Source organism: Osmerus eperlanus, chromosome 3 (assembly GCF_963692335.1).
Source record: "Osmerus eperlanus chromosome 3, fOsmEpe2.1, whole genome shotgun sequence".
Classification (NCBI taxonomy): domain Eukaryota; kingdom Metazoa; phylum Chordata; class Actinopteri; order Osmeriformes; family Osmeridae; genus Osmerus; species Osmerus eperlanus.
Window position 1 is genome coordinate 23,964,841 of NC_085020.1, and position 20,893 is coordinate 23,985,733.

Below are 20,893 nucleotides of genomic sequence, written 5' to 3' on the forward strand. Positions count from 1 at the left end.
AGACAGGGGAGGAGGTGAGACAGGGTAGGAGGTGAGACAGAGAAGGAGGTGAGACAGGGGAGGAGGGAGAGACAGGGGAGGAGGTGAGACAGGGGAGGAGGTTAGACAGGAGAGGAGGTGAGACAGGGTAGGAGGTGAGACAGGGTAGGAGGTGAGACAGGGGAGGAGGGAGAGACAGGGGAGGAGGTGAGACAGGGGAGGAGGTGAGACAGGGGAGGAGGTGAGACAGGGGAAGATGTGAGACAGGGGAGGAGGTGAGAAAAGGGAGGAGGTGAGACAGGGTAGGAGGTGAGACAGAGGAGGAGGTGAGACAGGGGAGGAGGGAGAGACAGGGGAGGAGGTGAGACAGGGTAGGAGGTGAGACAGGGTTGGAGGTGAGACAGAGGAGGAGGTGAGACAGGGGAGGAGGGAGAGACAGGGGAGGAGGTGAGACAGGGGAGGAGGGAGAGACAGGGGAGGTGAGACAGGGGAGGAGGTGAGACAGGGTAGGAGGTGAGACAGAGAAGGAGTCGAGACAGGGTAGGAGGTGAGACAGGGGAGGAGGGAGAGACAGGGGAGGAGGGTAAGACAGGGGAGGAGGTGAGACAGAGGAGGAGGTGAGACAGGGGAGGAGGGAGAGACAGGGGAGGAGGTGAGACAGAGGAGGAGGTGAGACAGGGGAGGAGGGAGAGACAGGGGAGGAGGGTAAGACAGGGGAGGAGGTGAGACAGGGGAAAAGGGAGAGACAGGGGAGGAGGGTAAGACAGGGGAGGAGGTGAGACAGGGGAGGAGGGAGAGACAGGGGAGGAGGTGAGACAAGATAGGAGGTGAGACAGGTTACCTTGTGATCCTCCAGCTCCATCATGGCCTCCTGCTCCAGCAGCTCCTGCCTCCTCCTCTGGTCATTATCCTGCTCCGCTTGCTGATGGAGCACACACACACACACACAAGCACGCACACACACACACACAGGCAAGCACACGCAAGCACCAACACACAAAAGTGTGCACTCAAATGCAAGCATGCGCACACATAGATACACTTTGAGTAAGTACCTCAGTGAATTTAGAGCCACATTTTTGTGTTTATATATGCCTACAGACACACAGATTGACCAGAATGTGCACAATTGTGTGTGTGTGTGTGTGCTTGTGGCCTGGTATTGACCTGTGTGTGTGTGCTTGTGGCCTGGCATTGACCTATGTGTGTGTGTGTGTGTGCTTGTGGCCTGGTATTGACCTATGTGTGTGTGTGTGCTTGTGGCCTGGTATTGACCTATGTGTGTGTGTGTGTGCTTGTGGCCTGGTATTGACCTATGTGTGTGTGTGTGCTTGTGGCCTGGTATTGACCTATGTGTGTGTGTGTGCTTGTGGCCTGGTATTGACCTGTGTGTGTGTGTGTGTGTGCTTGTGGCCTGGTATTGACCTGTGTGTGTGTGCTTGTGGCCTGGTATTGACCTATGTGTGTGTGTGTGTGTGCTTGTGGCCTGGTATTGACCTATGTGTGTGTGTGTGTGTGCTTGTGGCCTGGTATTGACCTATGTGTGTGTGTGTGTGCTTGTGGCCTGGTATTGACCTGTGTGTGTGTGTGTGTGCTTGTGGCCTGGTATTGACCTGTGTGTGTGTGTGTGTGTGCTTGTGGCCTGGTATTGACCTGTGTGTGTGTGTGTGTGCTTGTGGCCTGGTATTGACCTGTGTGTGTGTGTGTGTGTGCTTGTGGCCTGGTATTGACCTGTGTGTGTGTGTGTGTGTGCTTGTGGCCTGGTATTGACCTATGTGTGTGTGTGTGTGTGTGGCCTGGTATTGACCTGTGTGTGTGTGCTTGTGGCCTGGTATTGACCTGTGTGTGTGTGTGCTTGTGGCCTGGTATTGACCTGTGTGTGTGTGTGTGTGTGCTTGTGGCCTGGTATTGACCTGTGTGTGTGTGTGTGTGTGTGTGCTTGTGGCCTGGTATTGACCTGTGTGTGTGTGTGTGTGTGCTTGTGGCCTGGTATTGACCTGTGTGTGTGTGTGTGTGTGCTTGTGGCCTGGTATTGACCTGTGTGTGTGTGCTTGTGGCCTGGTATTGACCTGTGTGTGTGTGCTTGTGGCCTGGTATTGACCTGTGTGTGTGTGCTTGTGGCCTGGTATTGACCTGTGTGTGTGTGTGTGTGTGTGTGCTTGTGGCCTGGTATTGACCTGTGTGTGTGTGTGTGTGTGCTTGTGGCCTGGTATTGACCTGTGTGTGTGTGTGTGTGTGCTTGTGGCCTGGTATTGACCTGTGTGTGTGTGTGTGCTTGTGGCCTGGTATTGACCTGTGTGTGTGTGTGTGTGCTTGTGGCCTGGTATTGACCTGTGTGTGTGTGTGTGCTTGTGGCCTGGTATTGACCTGTGTGTGTGTGTGTGTGTGCTTGTGGCCTGGTATTGACCTGTGTGTGTGTGTGTGTGTGCTTGTGGCCTGGTATTGACCTGTGTGTGTGTGTGTGTGTGCTTGTGGCCTGGTATTGACCTGTGTGTGTGTGTGTGTGTGCTTGTGGCCTGGTATTGACCTGTGTGTGTGTGTGTGTGTGCTTGTGGCCTGGTATTGACCTGTGTGTGTGTGTGTGTGTGCTTGTGGCCTGGTATTGACCTGTGTGTGTGTGTGTGTGTGCTTGTGGCCTGGTATTGACCTGTGTGTGTGTGTGTGTGTGCTTGTGGCCTGGTATTGACCTGTGTGTGTGTGTGTGTGTGCTTGTGGCCTGGTATTGACCTGTGTGTGTGTGTGTGTGTGCTTGTGGCCTGGTATTGACCTGTGTGTGTGTGTGTGTGTGTGTGTGTGTGTGTGTGCTTGTGGCCTGGTATTGACCTGTGTGTGTGTGTGCTTGTGGCCTGGTATTGACCTGTGTGTGTGTGTGTGTGTGTGTGTGGCCTGGTATTGACCTGTGTGTGTGTGTGTGTGTGTGTGTGGCCTGGTATTGACCTGTGTGTGTGTGTGTGTGTGTGTGTGTGTGTGTGTGTGTGTGTGTGTGTGTGTGTGCTAGTAACAGGACCACCTCACCCTGTAGGCTTTGATGAAGCGTACAAACACAGGGAAGAAGACCGAGGGAGGCGTGGTCTTGGAGTTCTCGCCAAAGAACTTCACCGCCTCATCAAACGCATCCTTCAGGAAGACCACACTATGTTACACACCACTTCACACAACACGTGTGTGTGTGTGTGTGAGCGTGTCTGTGTGTGTGTGTACCTGTGCAATCTTGGCTTCGTCCTGCAGCTTCTTCAGCTTGGCCTCGTTGAGAGTGATGAAGTCTCTGAGGAGGGTGTTGTGTCCATGCATGCTGAACTCTCTCCTGCTCAGATCCATCCCCCTCTGCAGCTCCCGTATGTCCAGGACAACGTTATCCAGCGACACTGAGGTCACACACACACAGGACAACGTTATCCAGTGACACTGAGGTCACACACACACAGGACAACGTTATCCAGCGACACTGAGGTCACACACACACAGGACAACGTTATCCAGTGACACTGAGGTCACACACACACAGGACAACGTTATCCAGCGACACTGAGGTCACACACACAGGACAACGTTATCCAGCGACACTGAGGTCACACACACACAGGACAACGTTATCCAGCGACACTGAGGTCACACACACACAGGACAACGTTATCCAGCGACACTGAGGTCACACACACACAGGACAACGTTATCCAGCGACACTGAGGTCACACACACACAGGACAACGTTATCCAGCGACACTGAGGTCACACACACACAGGACAACGTTATCCAGCGACACTGAGGTCACACAGGACAACGTTATCCAGCGACACTGAGGTCACACACACACACAGGACAACGTTATCCAGCGACACTGAGGTCACACACACACACAGGACAACGTTATCCAGCGACACTGAGGTCACACACACAGGACAACGTTATCCAGCGACACTGAGGTCACACACACACAGGACAACGTTATCCAGCGACACTGAGGTCACGCACACACAGGACAACGTTATCCAGCGACACTGAGGTCACACACACACACACACACAGGGAGGGAGGTTTATGTTCACATACTACAAACCCATCACACATATACAGTGTAGTATGCAGTATGTACTCTGTAGTATGTACTCTGTAGTATGTACTCTGTAGTATGCAGTATGTACTCTGTAGTATGTACTCTGTAGTATGTACTCTGTAGTATGCAGTATGTAGTCTGTAGTATGCAGTATGTACTCTGTAGTATGTACTCTGTAGTATGTAATCTGTAGTATGCAGTATGTAGTATGCAGTATGCAGTATGCAGTATGTAGTATGCGGTATGTAGTATGCAGTATGTAGTATGCAGTATACACTGTAGACCCACCAGCAGCAGCCTTCTCCACATAGTGCAGCTCGTTGTAGAACAGGGACACCTGCTGGTATTTGTCCTTCACAACATTGGCAATGTAGTGCAACAAGGTCATCTTGCGGTCTGTCGACTTTGTGTCTAACAGCTGAATTAGGACAGGAGGGAAGGAAGATTCAATAAAAACGATGTTTAAAAAAGTGACACCCACCATCAGGCATAGAGAGTGACATAACACAGAGGAGAGTCTCACCAGGTCTAAACTCTGCAGCTTGAAGCCATACACTGCTCCTCTTCTACTGCTGTTCATGTAGTTTCCTAGAGCCAAGATGATCTGACAGGGAGAACACACACATGCACGCACACACACACACACGCACCCATACAGGCCAAGATTATCAGAGGGGGGAAACCTCCAATCAAAGACAGTCTAGTGTCAACCTATAAACTCAATTTCTACTGGAGCAGCTGCAGGTGAAACTTACTTCCAGAATCTTCTTCAGTTTCTGAGACGATTTTATTGACACAGATGCTGCAATGACTGCGTGGAGTTGCTGTCCAGAACAAAAGAACAACAAACCGAGTCAGACACACAACAACAACAATCAAACAATTTAGTTGGACAAGAGTAGCCTTCAACCAGCTCCCCTGCCAGAATTCCAACAGAATAAAGTCCTGTGACCTGTGGGTGAGGTAGGGGTGCTCAGGGGTCATGACCTTTAACTGAGTCAGGGGTCATGACCCTGGGGGACGGCTCTCACCGGGGTCAGCATCTGCACGCTCTCACAGAAGTTTCCCACAAAGGCCATGATGGTCATCTTCTGCATGAGCCGCTCGATCCTGGAGAACTGCATCATGAAGCGATCCTCGTCAGTCAGCACGTCCAAAGCCTTGCGTTCCTTCTCGTACTGACGCATGATCTTCACCTCGTTCTCCGTGGGTAGGAACCGCATCAGACACTCCACAAAGTCCACCGGCAGTGTGCGCAGGTCGAACCTGGGGGGGAGGGATAGGTATAGTATACACATACGACCACAAACCCAAGCATACACACAAAACACCAGGAGACACACCAGACACACAACGTCAGTGGCTTACAGCTGGATGGCCTTGCAGATGTCTTCGGGGGGCTTGCCCACCTTGCGCAGGGTGATGGCCAGGTTCTTGGCTCGGTTGGAGTCGAGCAGCGACACCTTGTGAGGGACCTTCTGGATCACCTTAGTCTTGCTGGCGGTCACGTCGACGGCTGGGCCCTGGGCTTTTGTCTTAAACATCTCCTCAAACTCATCCACATTCAGATCCTGCATGGGAGCGTTCAGTCATGTTAGGTTCCCCTGATGGGTTCATTGTGTGTGTGTTAATATTAAACAAACTTTCTGGACTCAGGTTAGTTACATGACCTGAGAGGAGGGACCAGGGATGCACCAGGACCATGTGTGGATGGTTAGGGTTAGTATGTATGAGTTACATTTAGTCATTTAGCAGACGCTCTTATCCAGAGCGACTTACAGTAAGTACAGGGACATCCCCCCGAGGCAAGTAGGGTGAAGCGCCCAAGGACACAACGTCATTTTGCAACCTTCAGATTACTATCCTGATTCCCTAACCGCTCAGCCACCTGACTCCCACCTACATATAAGGAGAGTGTGTGTGTGCGTGGTGATCTCCTGTGTGTGTGTGTATGTGTGAGGTGTGTGTGGTGATCTCCTGTGTGTGTGTGTGTGTGTGTGTGTGTGAGGTGTGTGTGGTGATCTCCTGTGTGTGTGTATGTGTGAGGTGTGTGTGGTGATCTCCTGTGTGTGTGTGTGTGTGTGTGTGTGCGTGTGTATGTTGTGATCCCCTGTGTGTGTGTATGTGTGAGGTGTGTGTGGTGATCTCCTGTGTGTGTGTATGTGTGAGGTGTGTGTGGTGATCTCCTGTGTGTGTGTGAGGTGTGTGTGGTGATCTTGTGTGTGTGTGTATGTGTGAGGTGTGTGTGGTGATCTCCTGTGTGTGAGTGTATGTGTGAGGTGTGTGTGGTGATCTCCTGTGTGTGTGTGTGTGTGTGTGTGTGTGTGTGTGTGTGTGAGGTGTGTGTGGTGATCTTGTGTGTGTGTGTGTGTGTGTGTGTGTGAGAGGTGTGTGTGGTGATCTTGTGTGTGTGTGTGAGGTGTGTGTGGTGATCTCCTGCCTGTGTGTGTGTGTGTGTGTGTGTGTGAGGTGTGTGTGGTGATCTCCTGTGTGTGTGTGTATGTGTGAGGTGTGTGTGGTGATCTCCTGTGTGTGTGTGTATGTGTGAGGTGTGTGTGGTGATCTCCTGCCTGTGTGTGTGTGTGTGTGTGAGAGGTGTGTGTGGTGATCTCCTGCCTGTGTGTGTGTGTGAGGTGTGTGTGGTGATCTCCTGTGTGTGTGTGTGAGGTGTGTGTGGTGATCTCCTGTGTGTGTGTGCGTGTATGTGTGAGGTGTGTGTGGTGATCTCGTGTGTGTGTGTGTATGTGTGAGGTGTGTGTGGTGATCTCCTGTGTGTGTGTGTGTATGTGTGAGGTGTGTGTGGTGATCTCCTGTGTGTGTGAGGTGTGTGTGGTGATCTCCTGCCTGTGTGTGTGTGTGTGTGTGTGTGAGAGGTGTGTGTGGTGATCTCCTGCCTGTGTGTGTGTGTGTGTGTGTGAGGTGTGTGTGGTGATCTCCTGTGTGTGTGTGTGTGTGTGTGTGTGTGTGTATGTGTGAGGTGTGTGTGGTGATCTCCTGTGTGTGTGTGAGAGGTGTGTGTGGTGATCTCCTGTGTGTGTGTATGTTTGAGGTGTGTGTGGTGATCTCCTGTGTGTGTGTGTATGTGTGAGGTGTGTGTGGTGATCTCCTGTGTATGTGTGTGTGTGTGTGTGTGAGGTGTGTGTGGTGATCTCCTGCCTGTGTGTGTGTGTGTGTGTATGTGTGAGGTGTGTGTGGTGATCTCCTGTGTGTGTGTATGTGTGAGGTGTGTGTGGTGATCTCCTGCCTGTGTGTGTGTGTGTGTGTGTGAGGTGTGTGTTGTGATCTCCTGTGTGTGTGTGTATGTGTGAGGTGTGTGTGGTGATCTCCTGTGTGTGTGTGTATGTGTGAGGTGTGTGTGGTGATCTCCTGTGTGTGTGTGTGTATGTGTGAGGTGTGTGTGGTGATCTCCTGCCTGTGTGTGTGTGTGTGTGAGGTGTGTGTGGTGATCTCCTGTGTGTGTATATGTGTGTGTATATACTGTGGCATCAGGAGAGGACGTGTGGTAGAGGGGCGGTATGTTTCTCTCTGTGAGTGGCTACCATGCCACAAGATGGCTGATGGGAGAACTACGCCTCCCAGAATGCACCACGCCGACAGGTACAAATGCCTCAGTCCTCTGATTGAGGCGGGAACTCAGGTGGGGGAGGGAGAGGCCAAAAGCTGGACACACACACCAAGCAAGAGAGAGTGTACCTGGCACAAACAGATGTCGATGCCAGAGGAACTTTGAGTTGAGGATACCTAATTTTATGTTTTGCTTCCTGACCTATGTTGTTTTGTTGGTGAATAAACCGTTTTCTTTGTTTGAACCCACTTTTGCTGCTCTGTCCGGTTTTGACGCACTGCCCTACACCCCGCACCGTGGTCTAGCCTCTCATGACACCACAATACATATGTGTGTGTGTGTATGTGTGTGTATGTGCACGCGCGCAGGCACACTCACTTCCAGGATCCTCTCATCGTCGATCTCGTTGAACACGGTACCGTTAATCTGGTTGGGTTTGAGGGCGACCCAGTTGAAGACGGGCATCCGGAACTTGGTCTTAATAGGCTTCTTGATCTTCACAGCTGCTCAGGAAACAAGTGAGTCAGTAAATGGACTGCATTTATATAGCGCTTTTACATTTTAGTTATTGCATACTCAGTATGCAATAACTGTGATTCAGACATCACAAAGACTCACAAACACACACACATTACAAACACACACACACACACACAATGGCTAGGCATACAGGTGGATGATGCAGGAGTTAAAAACTTGGTATTTTCAGCGTGATCAGAGTGTGTTTATACAGCTCACACGTACAATACAGCACCAACCTCCCTAGCGCCACTCCAGAACCTCACCATCAGGTATCCTACTGATGAAGAACCATCAGGTCTCCTACTGATGAAGAACCATCAGGTATCCTACTGATGAACAACCATCAGGTATCCTACTGATGAAGAACCATCAGGTCTCCTACTGATCAGGTCTCCTACTGATGAAGAACCATCAGGTCTCCTACTGATGAAGAACCATCAGGTCTCCTACTGATGAAGAACCATCAGGTATCCTACTGATGAAGAACCATCAGGTCTCCTACTGATGAAGAACCATCAGGTATCCTACTGATGAAGAACCATCAGGTCTCCTACTGATGAAGAACCATCAGGTATCCTACTGATGAAGAACCATCAGGTATCCTACTGATGAAGAACCATCAGGTATCCTACTGATGAAGAACCATCAGGTCTCCTACTGATGAAGAACCATCAGGTCTCCTACTGATGAAGAACCATCAGGTATCCTACTGATGAAGAACCATCAGGTCTCCTACTGATGAAGAACCATCAGGTCTCCTACTGATGAAGAACCATCAGGTCTCCTACTGATGAAGAACCATCAGGTATCCTACTGATGAAGAACCATCAGGTCTCCTACTGATGAAGAACCATCAGGTCTCCTACTGATGAAGAACCATCAGGTCTCCTACTGATGAAGAACCATCAGGTCTCCTACTGATGAAGAACCATCAGGTATCCTACTGATGAAGAACCATCAGGTATCCTACTGATGAAGAACCATCAGGTCTCCTACTGATGAAGAACCATCAGGTCTCCTACTGATGAAGAACCATCAGGTCTCCTACTGATGAAGAACCATCAGGTCTCCTACTGATGAAGAACCATCAGGTCTCCTACTGATGAAGAACCATCAGGTATCCTACAGCAAGTACAGGCAGCACAGAATCTTTAGAAAGTTTGCGTGTGATTTTTGGGTTCTTTGCATGTGAGCGGTATTTGCGTGTGCTCATGCTTTTTACACTAGAACATATTCTGGGACTTTCAAAGTCTTGTGGGAGAATGGAGGCCAGTCAGTCTTTGATCTCAGGCATAGCTCAGTCCTGTCCAGTCAGACACCTTCCCTCCACCAGGAGCCCCGCCCCACAGGAGCCCCACCCCACAAGAGCCCCGCCCCAAAGGAGCCCCGCCCCACAGGAGCCCCGCCCCACAGGAGCCCCGCCCCACAGGAGCCCCGCCCCACAAGAGCCCCGCCCCACAAGAGCCCTGCCCCACAGGAGCCCCGACCCACAGGGCTGCAAACCACCGTCTGACAGCTGAAAATACCAAAGACTTTCACTTCCAAACTGTGGGGAGGGGAGATACAGAGAACAGCACGACCACATGACAGAGAGAAACCTACAGAAGAGCTTGATGGGTCCCTCTGGGTGGCAGAGAACAAGAGAGAGAGAGAACAAGAGAGAGAGAGACAGAGAGAGAACAAGAGAGAGAGACAGAGAGAGAACAAGAGAGAGAGCAGGAGAGAGAACAAGAGAGAGAGAACAAGAGAGAGAGAGACAGAGAGAGAACAAGAGAGAGAGCAGGAGAGAACAAGAGAGAGAGACAGAGAGAGAACAAGAGAGAGAACAGGAGAGAGAACAAGAGAGAGAGCAGGAGAGAACAAGAGAGAGAGAACAAGATAGAAAACAAGAGAGAGAGACAGAGAGAGAACAAGAGAGAGAGAACAAGAGAGAAAGAGAACAAGAGAGAGAGAGAACAAGAGAGAGAGCAGGAGAGAGAACAAGAGAGAGAGAGAACAAGAGAGAGAGCAGGAGAGAGAAATCATTAAGAACAAAAGAATATGTTTGTTCATTTAAAGAAAAAAAGTACAAATAGCAAAAAGAAATAACATCAGAAAAACCACTTATGCAGAAGCTGGTCTTTGAACATGATTAACCCATCCATCCATCCATCCATCATCTTCCGCTTGTCCGGGGGTCGGGTCGCGGGGGCAGCAACCTAAGCAGGGAGGCCCAGACTTTCCTCTCCCCGGCCACTTCCACCAGCTCTTCCTGGGGGACCCCGAGGCGTTCCCAGGCCAGCCGAGAGACATAGTCCCTCCAGCGTGTCCTGGGTCTTCCCCGGGGCCTCTTCCCAGTGGGACGTGCCCAGAACACCTCACCAGGGAGGCGTCCAGGAGGCATCCTTATCAGATGCCCGAGCCACCTCAACTGGCCCCTCTCGACGCGGAGGAGCAGCGGTTCTACTCTGAGCCCCTCCCGGATGACCGAGCTTCTCACCCTATCTCTAAGGGAGAGCCCGGACACCCTGCGGAGAAAACTCATTTCGGCCGCTTGTATTCGCGATCTCGTTCTTTCGGTCACTACCCACAGTTCGTGACCATAGGTGAGGGTAGGGACGTAGATCGACTGGTAAATAGAGAGCTTCGCCTTTCGACTCAGCTCCTTCTTCACCACAACGGACCGATGCAGAGCCCGCATCACTGCGGACGCCGCACCGATCCGCCTGTCGATCTCGCGCTCCATCCTTCCCTCACTCGTGAACAAGACCCCGAGATACTTGAACTCCTCCGCTTGGGACAAGATCTCCTCCCCGACCCGGAGATTGCACTCCACCTTTTTCCGGTCGATAACCATGGCCTCAGATTTGGAGGTGCTGATTCCCATCCCAGCCGCTTCGCATTCGGTTGCGAACCGCTCCAGTGAGAGCTGGAGGTCACGGCCCGATGAAGCCAACAGGACCACATCATCCGCAAAAAGCAGCGACCCGATCCTGAGGTCCCCAAACCGGACCCCCTCAACGCCCTGGCTGCGCCTAGAAATTCTGTCCATATAAGTTATGAACAGAATCGGTGACAAAGGGCAGCCCTGGCGGAGTCCAACCCTCACCGGGAACAAGTTCGACTTACTACCGGCAATGCGGACCAAACTCTGGCACCGGTCGTACAGGGAACATGATTAACAATCAGCCAAAACGGTCTAGAATCTACAGACCATCGGTTTTCAAACTGGGGTACACATGTACCCCTTGGGGGGTATGGCTGCTCTGCACTGTATGCCTCATAGGGGGGTATGGCTGCTCTGCACTGTATGCCTCATAGGGGGGTATGGCTGCTCTGCACTGTATGCCTCATAGGGGGGTATGGCTGCTCTGCACTGTATGCCTCATAGGGGGGTATGGCTGCTCTGCACTGTATGCCTCATAGGGGGGTATGGCTGCTCTGCACTGTATGCCTGATGGGGGGCATACAGTGCCGTTACTGAACACCTTAACGATTAGCTGATGATTAGATTGATGTTTATAGCTAGGTGTACATTGGAATCATGGAACTGTTCTATGTTATTGAATGTTTCCTGTATCGTGAACTAGATATTGATGTCTAGGTTTGTTTCAGTGATGGACTATATGAGGGGTATGGAGATAGTATCTGACCCAGGGGAATAATCACGATTCCCTGACCTGCTTCAGACTGATGAACACCCCTGTCTTAAATCGGAGACTTTCATTTTCTACGACAATGTGATTCATCATTCTTACACACACACATTCACAGGGGCACAGACACACTTACACAATACCTTGGCACAGACACACACAGAAGCACAGACAGCCTTCCTGCACGCACACATCCATGCAGGAGGCTGGGCTCCGGGCGCGTTGACCTTACCTGCTAACCCTGCGTTAAAGATGACGGTGGGAGAGCCGCAGCCTGGCAGGGGGGGGGCCGCGGGGGGGGGCGGGGGGCCAGACATGATGGTGGGGCCCGGGGGAGGGGGGGGAGGGGGGGGAGGGGGGGGAGGGGCTGTCAGACCATTTGGTACTGGAAGAGAGGAGGGGAAACATCACCAGATGACCAAACAAGAGAGCTGACAGAGGATGTGTGTGTGTGTGTGTGTAGCAGAGAGAGAGAGAGAGAGTGAGAGAGAGACAGAGACAGAGAGAGAGAGAGAGAGAGAGAGAGAGAGAGAGAGAGAGAGAGAGAGAGAGAGAGGGATGGATGGATGGAGAGAGAGGGAGAGAGAGGTTGAGTCACACTCATACCCCTTTTCCACCAACGCGTTTTGGGTGCCGGTTCAGAGCCGGTGCTTAATCGCGAACCAGTTCTTTCTCTTTCGACAGATTGAGAACTGGAAAAGTGGTTTGTACGTGGTTCGCAAATAGCACCACTTCGGAGCTGGACTAGATTGGGAACCAAGTAAGAACCGCTTGGGGCGGGGTTACCGTGACCAACAAGACCAACAGAATCCTTTGACCGCCATTGCTCTAAGTTTTTACAATTCATATTTCAGCTAAATTGTATGTGTAAATCAGCATCTGAATTAAAATGTAACGAGAAGTGGGCAGTGTAGTTGCTGAAAATTTGCTTATTTTATTGGTGAAACTGCTAATTTGTAAGTTTGCTCCAACTTTTCGATAACCTAGCTAGCATCGCAGTGCAGTGCAGACACTAGTTTCTGCATTTTATCATAATCCTATTAAATGAGTGAAATGACAAACACAAATGTTATGAGCTATTGAGCCTATATTTAATATAAATGTAATACACAAGCACTATACAGCAAAAGTTTATAAAATGTTGCACTGATAATGCCAGTGTTGTCATACTGCTGCGAGTCCAGGGTATTGCGCAATAGCCAAGAAAACACACATCTCAACCTCGCGTTCTTAGCGTTCTTCGGATTGATAAACAGCCTTTAGACCATAGATATATATATATATAAAGGCCTTTATATATCTATGCTTTAGACGGGCTCTGCTTTGTGTTTGGGGCTGCCGCGCTAGCGTTGCTGGGAAAGATGAGACGTATACAGTGACGTAATGACGTGGCTCTGTGGTGGCTCTCTAGCCCGTGGAAAAGCAAACCGGTTCTAAGAAGGCTCCGTTCTTGAACCAGCTCCGAACTGGCTCTAGCACCAGCTCCGAACTAGCTCCCGGTTCACTTTGGTGGAAAGTTTGTATCACTGCGACATGCTCCAAATTCCACTGCAGTTACAGTAACAGTACACCGATCACAGGGCAAGGCCTGAACTAAGGAAGCCCTGACTATTCAGTAACACGCTGTGATTGGTTGAGAGCTCTGCTTACCTGACCCAGCAGCAAGGGGGGGAGGGGGCGGCGAGGGCACCCCTGGGACCCCCCCAACGTTGTCGTGCCCCGCAGGGCCGCTGCCAGTGCCATTGGACATGCCTGTGCCCCCCTCCCTTCCCGGGAGCAGGGTGGGGGCCGAGGGAGGCGAGGCCAGGGCGTCTCCTGGGTTCTTCTGCATTTCCAGTGCCTGGATCTTCTTCTCCAGGTCGCCCTGCTTCTGGATGGCCTCGTCCTTCTCCTTCACCATGCGGCGCAGGGTGTGCACCTGCGAGCTGGCGTCTTTGTACACTTCCTGTCCGGGCAGGATGTGTGTGTGTGGGGGGGAGGGGGGGGGAGGAGGTGGATGGTGAGAAGGCTATCAATCCACAATTTAGTCAATCAATCAGTCTATATATCTATCCATCCATCCACCAATCCATCCATCCATGGGTTCCAGCTGTGAGGAGAAGATGGTCTAACCCTAATGCTCTCCAGGTCATTGTTCCTCTGCATCAGCTGTTTCTCCAACTCCACAATCTTAGCCATGGCCTCGTTCTCCGTGTCCAGCAGCTTCTCTGTCATCTGGGACATCAGGTCAGAGGTCAGTAGGACAGGGATCAGGTCAGGGGTCATGTCAGAGGTCAGGTCAGTCGTGGTCTACACAGAACCCATATCATCAGAGAGAGAGTGAGGGGGAGATAGAGGGAACGAGAGAGAGAGAGAGAGAGAGAGAGAGAGAGAGAGAGAGAGAGAGAGAGAGAGAGAGAGGGAGGTTTGTGTGTGTGTCTCACATGTGACACATTCTCCTCCAGCTCCTCCACGCGCTCCAGCGCTGCATTCTTGGTCTCTGCGTCCTCCAGCAGAGCGCCAACATCAAACACGTTGTCCAGGTAGGCCTGGATCTGAACCTGCAGCTTGTCACTCTCTGTGTGTTTCAGCTTCTACACGCACACACACACACAAACAAATACCCACACAAACAGACACACACACATGCAGGCACACACACACACGTATGCACACACATAAACACCAGAAAAGGAGAAAAGATGTTTCCAGTTCAGTTCATCTAAGAGGAGGGCAGACAAACTTAGTCTCTCCAGCCAGGAGAACAATATGTGGAGGGTGTGTGTGTGTATGTATGTATGTTTGTGTGTGTCTATGTATGTATGTGTGTGTGTGTCTATGTATGTGTGTGTGTGTCTATGTATGTATGTATGTGTGTATGTATGTATGTATGTATGTGTGTGTGTGTCTATGTATGTATGTATGTGTGTGTGTCTATGTATGTATGTGTGTATGTATGTGTGTGTGTATGTATGTATGTGTGTATGTATGTATGTGTGTATGCATGTATGTGTACGCTCCCATGTTACCCAGCTCTTCATCTACCTCCACTGGCTACCCATCACGGCCCGCATCAGATTCAAGACCCTGGTACTGACCTTCTGAGCGGTGAACGGGACTGCACCCGACTACATCCAGTCTCTCCTCCTCCCTTACACCCCCACCCGCCACCTACGGTCTTCTTCTGACAACCGTCTGGTGGTCCCACCACTCAAGAGCACCCTCTCCCAACCCAAGTTCTTCTCCTGTCTGGCCCCCCAATGGTGGAATCACTTCCCCAACTCGATCAGAGACACTGACTGTCTCCCCACCTTCAAGAAAAGACTAAAGACGCACCAGGAGCTGTTCCGGGAGTACAACGGCACTTAAGAAATATTTGTTTGATCAGATGTTAGTTTATTTCCTCCAGGAACACAATGACACTTATTGAGGGACCTGTTGCACTTGTTGGTTAGTTGTAACTGATTTAACTACTTGTACTCGCTGTGAATTATATTATTGTTGCTTGCTTTGCTCCAGGTACACTCTAGCACTTTCGAGGATCATGTTGTTTAATTGTAACTTGTTTAACTACATGCTCTTATTGTTCTACCCATTGGCACTTATTTGCTTTTCACAATGTATCCTTCATGTTTTGGCTACCCGCAATGTTTGGGGCTATCTCGTTGTTATGATCATTGACCTATGCACTTTTTGTAAAGCTCTCTCTTGGAAGTCGCTTTGGATAAAAGCGTCTGCTAAATGAATACATGTAATGTAAATGTGTGTATATATGTCTGTGTGTGTGTGTGTATGTGTGTGTGTATCTACTCACGTCCAGGTACTCATCAAGACACAGCTTGGTGAAGTTGTACTGCAGATGGACTCTGAAGTTCATGTCCTCTACTGAGTGGACCACGATGTTGATGAACTGCATACAGGCCACCTAGGGAACAGGTGCTCCACATGAGCCTGGGGACCCACTGGTCTACAGTACTGTGACTGACTGCTTCCTGGCTGGATGTTAATCTGGATGACTATCTGATCTACCTCTCTCTGAGAGCGGTGCATCTGGGTGGGGCCGCGTACACCGACCTCTCCGCTGTCTAATGTGAACATCTCCATCAGCCGTCTCCACTGGCTTAATGGACTTCCTTAAGAAGTTCAACGTCAGCCTAGCGAGACGCCAGCTCTGACCACTGTGTCCTCTCATGCTCGTGTCAGATGCTCGTGTCAGATGCTCTCATGCTCGTGTCAGATGCTCTCATGCTCGTGTCAGATGCTCTCATGCTCTCATGCTCGTGTCAGATGCTCTCATGCTCGTGTCAGATGCTCTCATGCTCGTGTCAGATGCTCTCATGCTCGTGTCAGATGCTCTCATGCTCGTGTCAGATGCTCTCATGCTCGTGTCAGATGCTCTCATGCTCGTGTCAGATGCCTGGCTGCAACCCAACAGCCTGGGGAAGAACTTGTGACCTGTGGCACACAAGGCCTATTCAAACACACACAGCATCTGCTGGGTGCCCCAAGCAATCAGCAGGAATATGTGGAGGGAGAGAGAGAGAGAGAGAGAGAGAGAGAGAGAGAGAGAGAGAGAGAGAGAGAGAGAGAGAGAGAGAGAGGGGGAAGGAGAGAGAGAGAGAGAGAGGGGGAAGGAGAGAGGGAGAGAGAGAGGGAGAGAGAGAGAGGTAGAGAGAGAGGGAATGAGAGAGAGGGGGAGGGAGAGGGAGGGAACGAGAGAGATAACCATGTTGGCCTAATTACTGGCACGGTTCCCTCAAAGTGCAAAACTCATTCATCATGTTCAAGTCTTTTTTTCCTCCTATTTCTGTTGAAACTTTTGCAACTCTCAGAATTGTAACTTGTTGAGAGTTAGGAGCACCAGGTGGAGTGTGCTTGTCTGAATGTTACCATGAAGTCGATGTTGTTGTCCTCGTTCTTGAAGTGTTCCATCAGCTTCTCAAACCTCTGGTCCTCAGAGCACACCTGCAACACAACCACACCCATCATCTCACCTGCAACACAACCCCACCCATCATCTCACCTGCAACACAACCCCACCCATCATCTCACCTGCAACACAACCCCACCCATCATCTCACCTGCAACACAACCCCACCCATTATCTCACCTGCAACACAACCCCACCCATCATCTCACCTGCAACACAACCCCACCCATCATCTCACCTGCAACACAACCCCACCCATCATCTCACCTGCAACACAACCCCACCCATTATCTCACCTGCAACACAACCCCACCCATCATCTCACCTGCAACACAACCCCACCCATCAACTCACCTGCAACACAACCCCACCCATCATCTCACCTGCAACACAACCCCACCCATCATCTCCAGTGTTTCCCCTAGGTTTACAGCTTTGGGGGGGGAGGGGGGGGGGCGGCAGTGACCATGTAGAGACAGAAATGGGAGTCAGGTGGCTGAGCGGTTAGGGAATCGGGCTAGTAATCTGAAGGTTTCCAGTTCGATTCCCGGCCGTGCCAAATGACGTTGTGTCCTTGGGCAAGGCACTTCACCCTACTTGCCTCGGGGGGAATGTCCCTGTACTTACTGTAAGTCGCTCTGGATAAGAGCGTCTGCTAAATGACTAAATGTAAATGACACGCTGTCGTGTAAATAAGATAAATAACATAAGGCCATTTAGTTTGTTTAATAAAAGAGCAAGCTATAGACCTGTTTTATAGGAAAGGTAACTTTAAACGACTTGTTTTCTGATCGGGCGCTATATATATACATATATATATATATAAATTTTAAAAAAATTATATTAAAAAATGTAAAAACATTTTTTTTATTATTATTATTAACTTGACCTTCCAGGGGGGGCGGGGGGGGCCGTTGGGGGGGCGGGGCGCCCCCCCAACGGCACCCCCCTAGGCGCCCCCCTAATATAATGGTAGGGGAAACACTGATCTCACCTGCAACACAACCCCGCCCATCATCTCACCTGCAACACAACCCCACCTGCAGCACAATGCATTTACACACACGTAAACCCCCCCCCCCCCCACACACACACACGCTGTCGTACCTCCTTAAAGTTGTCGAAGGCGGAGAGGATGATTTCGTGTCCTCCCCTCACCAGACACACAGCCGCCAGCAGCTCCAGCACCAGGGCTTTGGTTCTGAGGGTGGAGGGAGGTCAGGACAGCAAACAGCATCAACTACAGTACATACCCACATCTAATGTCCCATATAAAACCTCCCTCTCATATTTTCTACCTGACAGGAATCAACAAAACCACCATGGAGTCTGTAGGACTTCTACCTGAGGTAGTCTGTCTCACTATAATGACAGGGGATGGAGCAGGTTTATAATCACACAGCACAAATGATAATGCAATTAGTCATAGCTTCTATCTAATCTAAGGATTTAATGACAGGTCAATAAATGGATCGTTCAGATATATCTGTGTGTGTGTTTGTGTAAGGCTGGGTGTCACCCTGCCCCCACCTTTCATATGATAAAATCTGGAGTTGTTGGACACAGTCTCTGCTTGATGGGTCTCACACCTCATTGTCGCATTGCTAGTCATATGTTGATAAGTAAGGGTCAAGATATGGTGTGATTGGTTGTTCTTGTGTATAAAGGGAATAGTGAAGCATTGTTCTGTGGATTCTTCATCTCCTGAGACCTTCTCCTCAGCTCTGACTTGTCCCATGGTAGAGTAGTATGATTTAAAACTTTCATTTTGTAACATGTTTGCCTTGTAATTGATTTCATTCATTTGCATTGTTATTAACAGGCCTGGCAGCCTGTCAGCCAGTCAGTCAGTCAGCCAATCTTAACAAGTCAGACAGTCAGCCAGCCAGTCTTAACAAGTCAGCCAGCCAGCCAGCCAGCCAGTCTTAACAAGTCAGACAGTCAGACAGTCTTAACAGGCCTATCGGGGGGGGGGGGGGGGGGGGCATACGATGTCTTCAGAAAACTTGCATGAATTCATGTAGATCAGGGCCCTGTACGACGTAGCAGGGTTTGGGGTTAGCGAGGTAATTTCAGGTTTATCCCTGCCTGGGTTTTCAGTGTCACCACCCCTTATTATCAGGGTAGATTGCCATGGCAGCTCATGCTGCACACTTAACCTGCTCCGGTTATGTTATAGATAACAGATCAACACGTATGAAAGCTCCGCCTACTGACCAACCAATCATCTTGGAAAATGGCTTAATCGTGAAAGTGTTCAGAGTTTGTAGAGACACTTTCGCTTTTCCCAACGAGTATCTTTGTAGCTTATGTAGCCAACCGATATCCTCCTAAAACAGGAACTGATAAAAGCACCAAAAGCCCTTGTACTTGTTGACCTTATACGATTTGCAAGGAAGCCTATTTTTCGGTTTGATTCATGCTTTATAAACATTCTTTATTTGCTCTCAAGACCATTGTAACTGTTGTAATCTTACACACCATAAGCATACACATAAGAAACACATACATTTAATGGAATAATGGAATGGAATACACAATTGTAATTCTAGTCAGAATTCTTCATAAATGTTTAATAACATAATTTCCTCATCTTGTGTAAAATGTGTGGCTCTGGTAGACTTGTCCATGTTTGCGATGGGTCACATGGAGCAAACCCCGCTCTTTACGTGAACGTGCTCATGGCTAGATGGGGGAAACCGTGACACCACTTATGTTAGATTGCGGTTGTTAGGCTTAGTGAAGGCAGCTAGCTAAAAGATATCCTGGGTTTGTTGAACTTCGTAATTCAGGCCTCTGGTGTGCACACAAAAACACACACACAGCACACACATGCACACACACACATGTAAGGGGTTAAATATTGGTCAAACAACCAAAACTATTCTACGGTTTAAAGGAAGAGGGGAAACTGAACAGTGTATTAACATGAACCAAATTATGCCAATATCAATGGAATTACAGTTATTTGACTCTATGGGTTAAATCAGAGCAAGAATGGTCAAAGTAAGGTTAAATGAAATAGATATTTAAGACGGCTGGCTGGCTGACTTGTTGGCTGACTGGTTGGCTGACAGCCCTGTTAAGACTGGCTGGCTGGCTGACTTGTTGGCTGACTGGTTGGCTGACAGCCCTGTTAAGACTGGCTGGCTGACTGTCTGACTTGTTGGCTGACTGGTTGGCTGACAGCCCTGTTAAGACTGGCTGGGTGGCTGACTTGTTGGCTGACTGGTTGGCTGACAGCCCTGTTAAGACTGGCTGGCTGACTGGCTAGCTAAGCTTGGCTGGCTGGCTCAATGAGCCCTGAACACATAGGTCTGTACCCTGTGTGTGTGTGTGTGTGTGTGTGTGTGTGTGTGTGTGTGTGTGTGTGTGTGTGTGTGTGTGCTTGAAGAGCAGGTGTACATTTGTCAGTGACTGGAGAGGCTGACCAGTTCACAGATCTCAGCAGCTTCCACACCTGCTGATAATAACTACAGGGCCAGCCTCTACCCCAGCCTCTGACCTGCTGTTAATAACTGCAGGGCCAGCCTCTACCCCAGCCTCTCACCTGCTGTTAATAACTGCAGGGCCAGCCTCTACCCCAGCCTCTCACCTGCTGTTAATAACTGCAGGGCCAGCCTCTACCCCAGCCTCTCACCTGCTGTTAATAACTGCAGGGCCAGCCTCTACCCCAGCCTCTCACCTGCTGATAATAACTACAGGGCCAGCCTCTACCCCAGCCTCTGACCTGCTGATAATAACTGCAGGGCCAGCCTCTACCCCAGCCTCTCACCTGCTGTTAATAACTGCAGGGCCAGCCTCTACCCCAGCCTCTCACCTGCTGTTAATAACTGCAGGGCCAGCCTCTACCCCAGCCTCTCACCTGCTGATAATAACTACAGGGCCAGCCTCTAGCCCAGCCTCTAGCCCAGCCTATAGCCCAGCCTCTAGCCCAGCCTATAGCCCAGCCACCACCCCAGCCTCCACACCTGCCTCCACCCCAGCCTCTATGAGGCCCAGCCTCCACTAGACCCAGCCTCCATCCCAGCACTACTAGAACTTACCTAGGGTTCTTATTGTTGAGACTAAGTGCAATTTCATTCACAGCATGAGGGTGCGACATGACCATGTTGAAGCCATACTGGAACATGACAGGAGGGATGGAGAGAGAGAACATGACAGGAGGGATGGAGAGAGAGAACAGGCCAATTAATATACGGGGGGGTGCCTCCTTTTACATCATACA

At 50.3% G+C, this 20,893-nt stretch overlaps 1 protein-coding gene across 1 annotated transcript in view; it reads right to left on the reverse strand.

Moving 5' to 3' along the window:
- Window positions 1-20,893, reverse strand: part of fmnl2a (formin-like 2a) — an 80,228-nt gene that overhangs the window by 9,447 nt on the left and 49,888 nt on the right. Inside the window, exons 8-24 of the mRNA XM_062458033.1 lie at window positions 20,712-20,788; window positions 17,773-17,866; window positions 16,626-16,700; window positions 15,550-15,660; window positions 14,180-14,329; window positions 13,869-13,970; window positions 13,377-13,701; window positions 11,989-12,141; window positions 7,978-8,102; window positions 5,403-5,605; window positions 5,066-5,300; window positions 4,790-4,858; window positions 4,558-4,638; window positions 4,323-4,452; window positions 3,181-3,344; window positions 2,995-3,096; window positions 821-901 (exon numbers count right to left, since the gene is read on the reverse strand). Coding sequence (XP_062314017.1) covers window positions 821-901; window positions 2,995-3,096; window positions 3,181-3,344; window positions 4,323-4,452; window positions 4,558-4,638; window positions 4,790-4,858; window positions 5,066-5,300; window positions 5,403-5,605; window positions 7,978-8,102; window positions 11,989-12,141; window positions 13,377-13,701; window positions 13,869-13,970; window positions 14,180-14,329; window positions 15,550-15,660; window positions 16,626-16,700; window positions 17,773-17,866; window positions 20,712-20,788 — 2,277 coding nt within the window. The remainder of the gene's footprint in view (window positions 1-820; window positions 902-2,994; window positions 3,097-3,180; window positions 3,345-4,322; window positions 4,453-4,557; window positions 4,639-4,789; window positions 4,859-5,065; window positions 5,301-5,402; window positions 5,606-7,977; window positions 8,103-11,988; window positions 12,142-13,376; window positions 13,702-13,868; window positions 13,971-14,179; window positions 14,330-15,549; window positions 15,661-16,625; window positions 16,701-17,772; window positions 17,867-20,711; window positions 20,789-20,893) is intronic.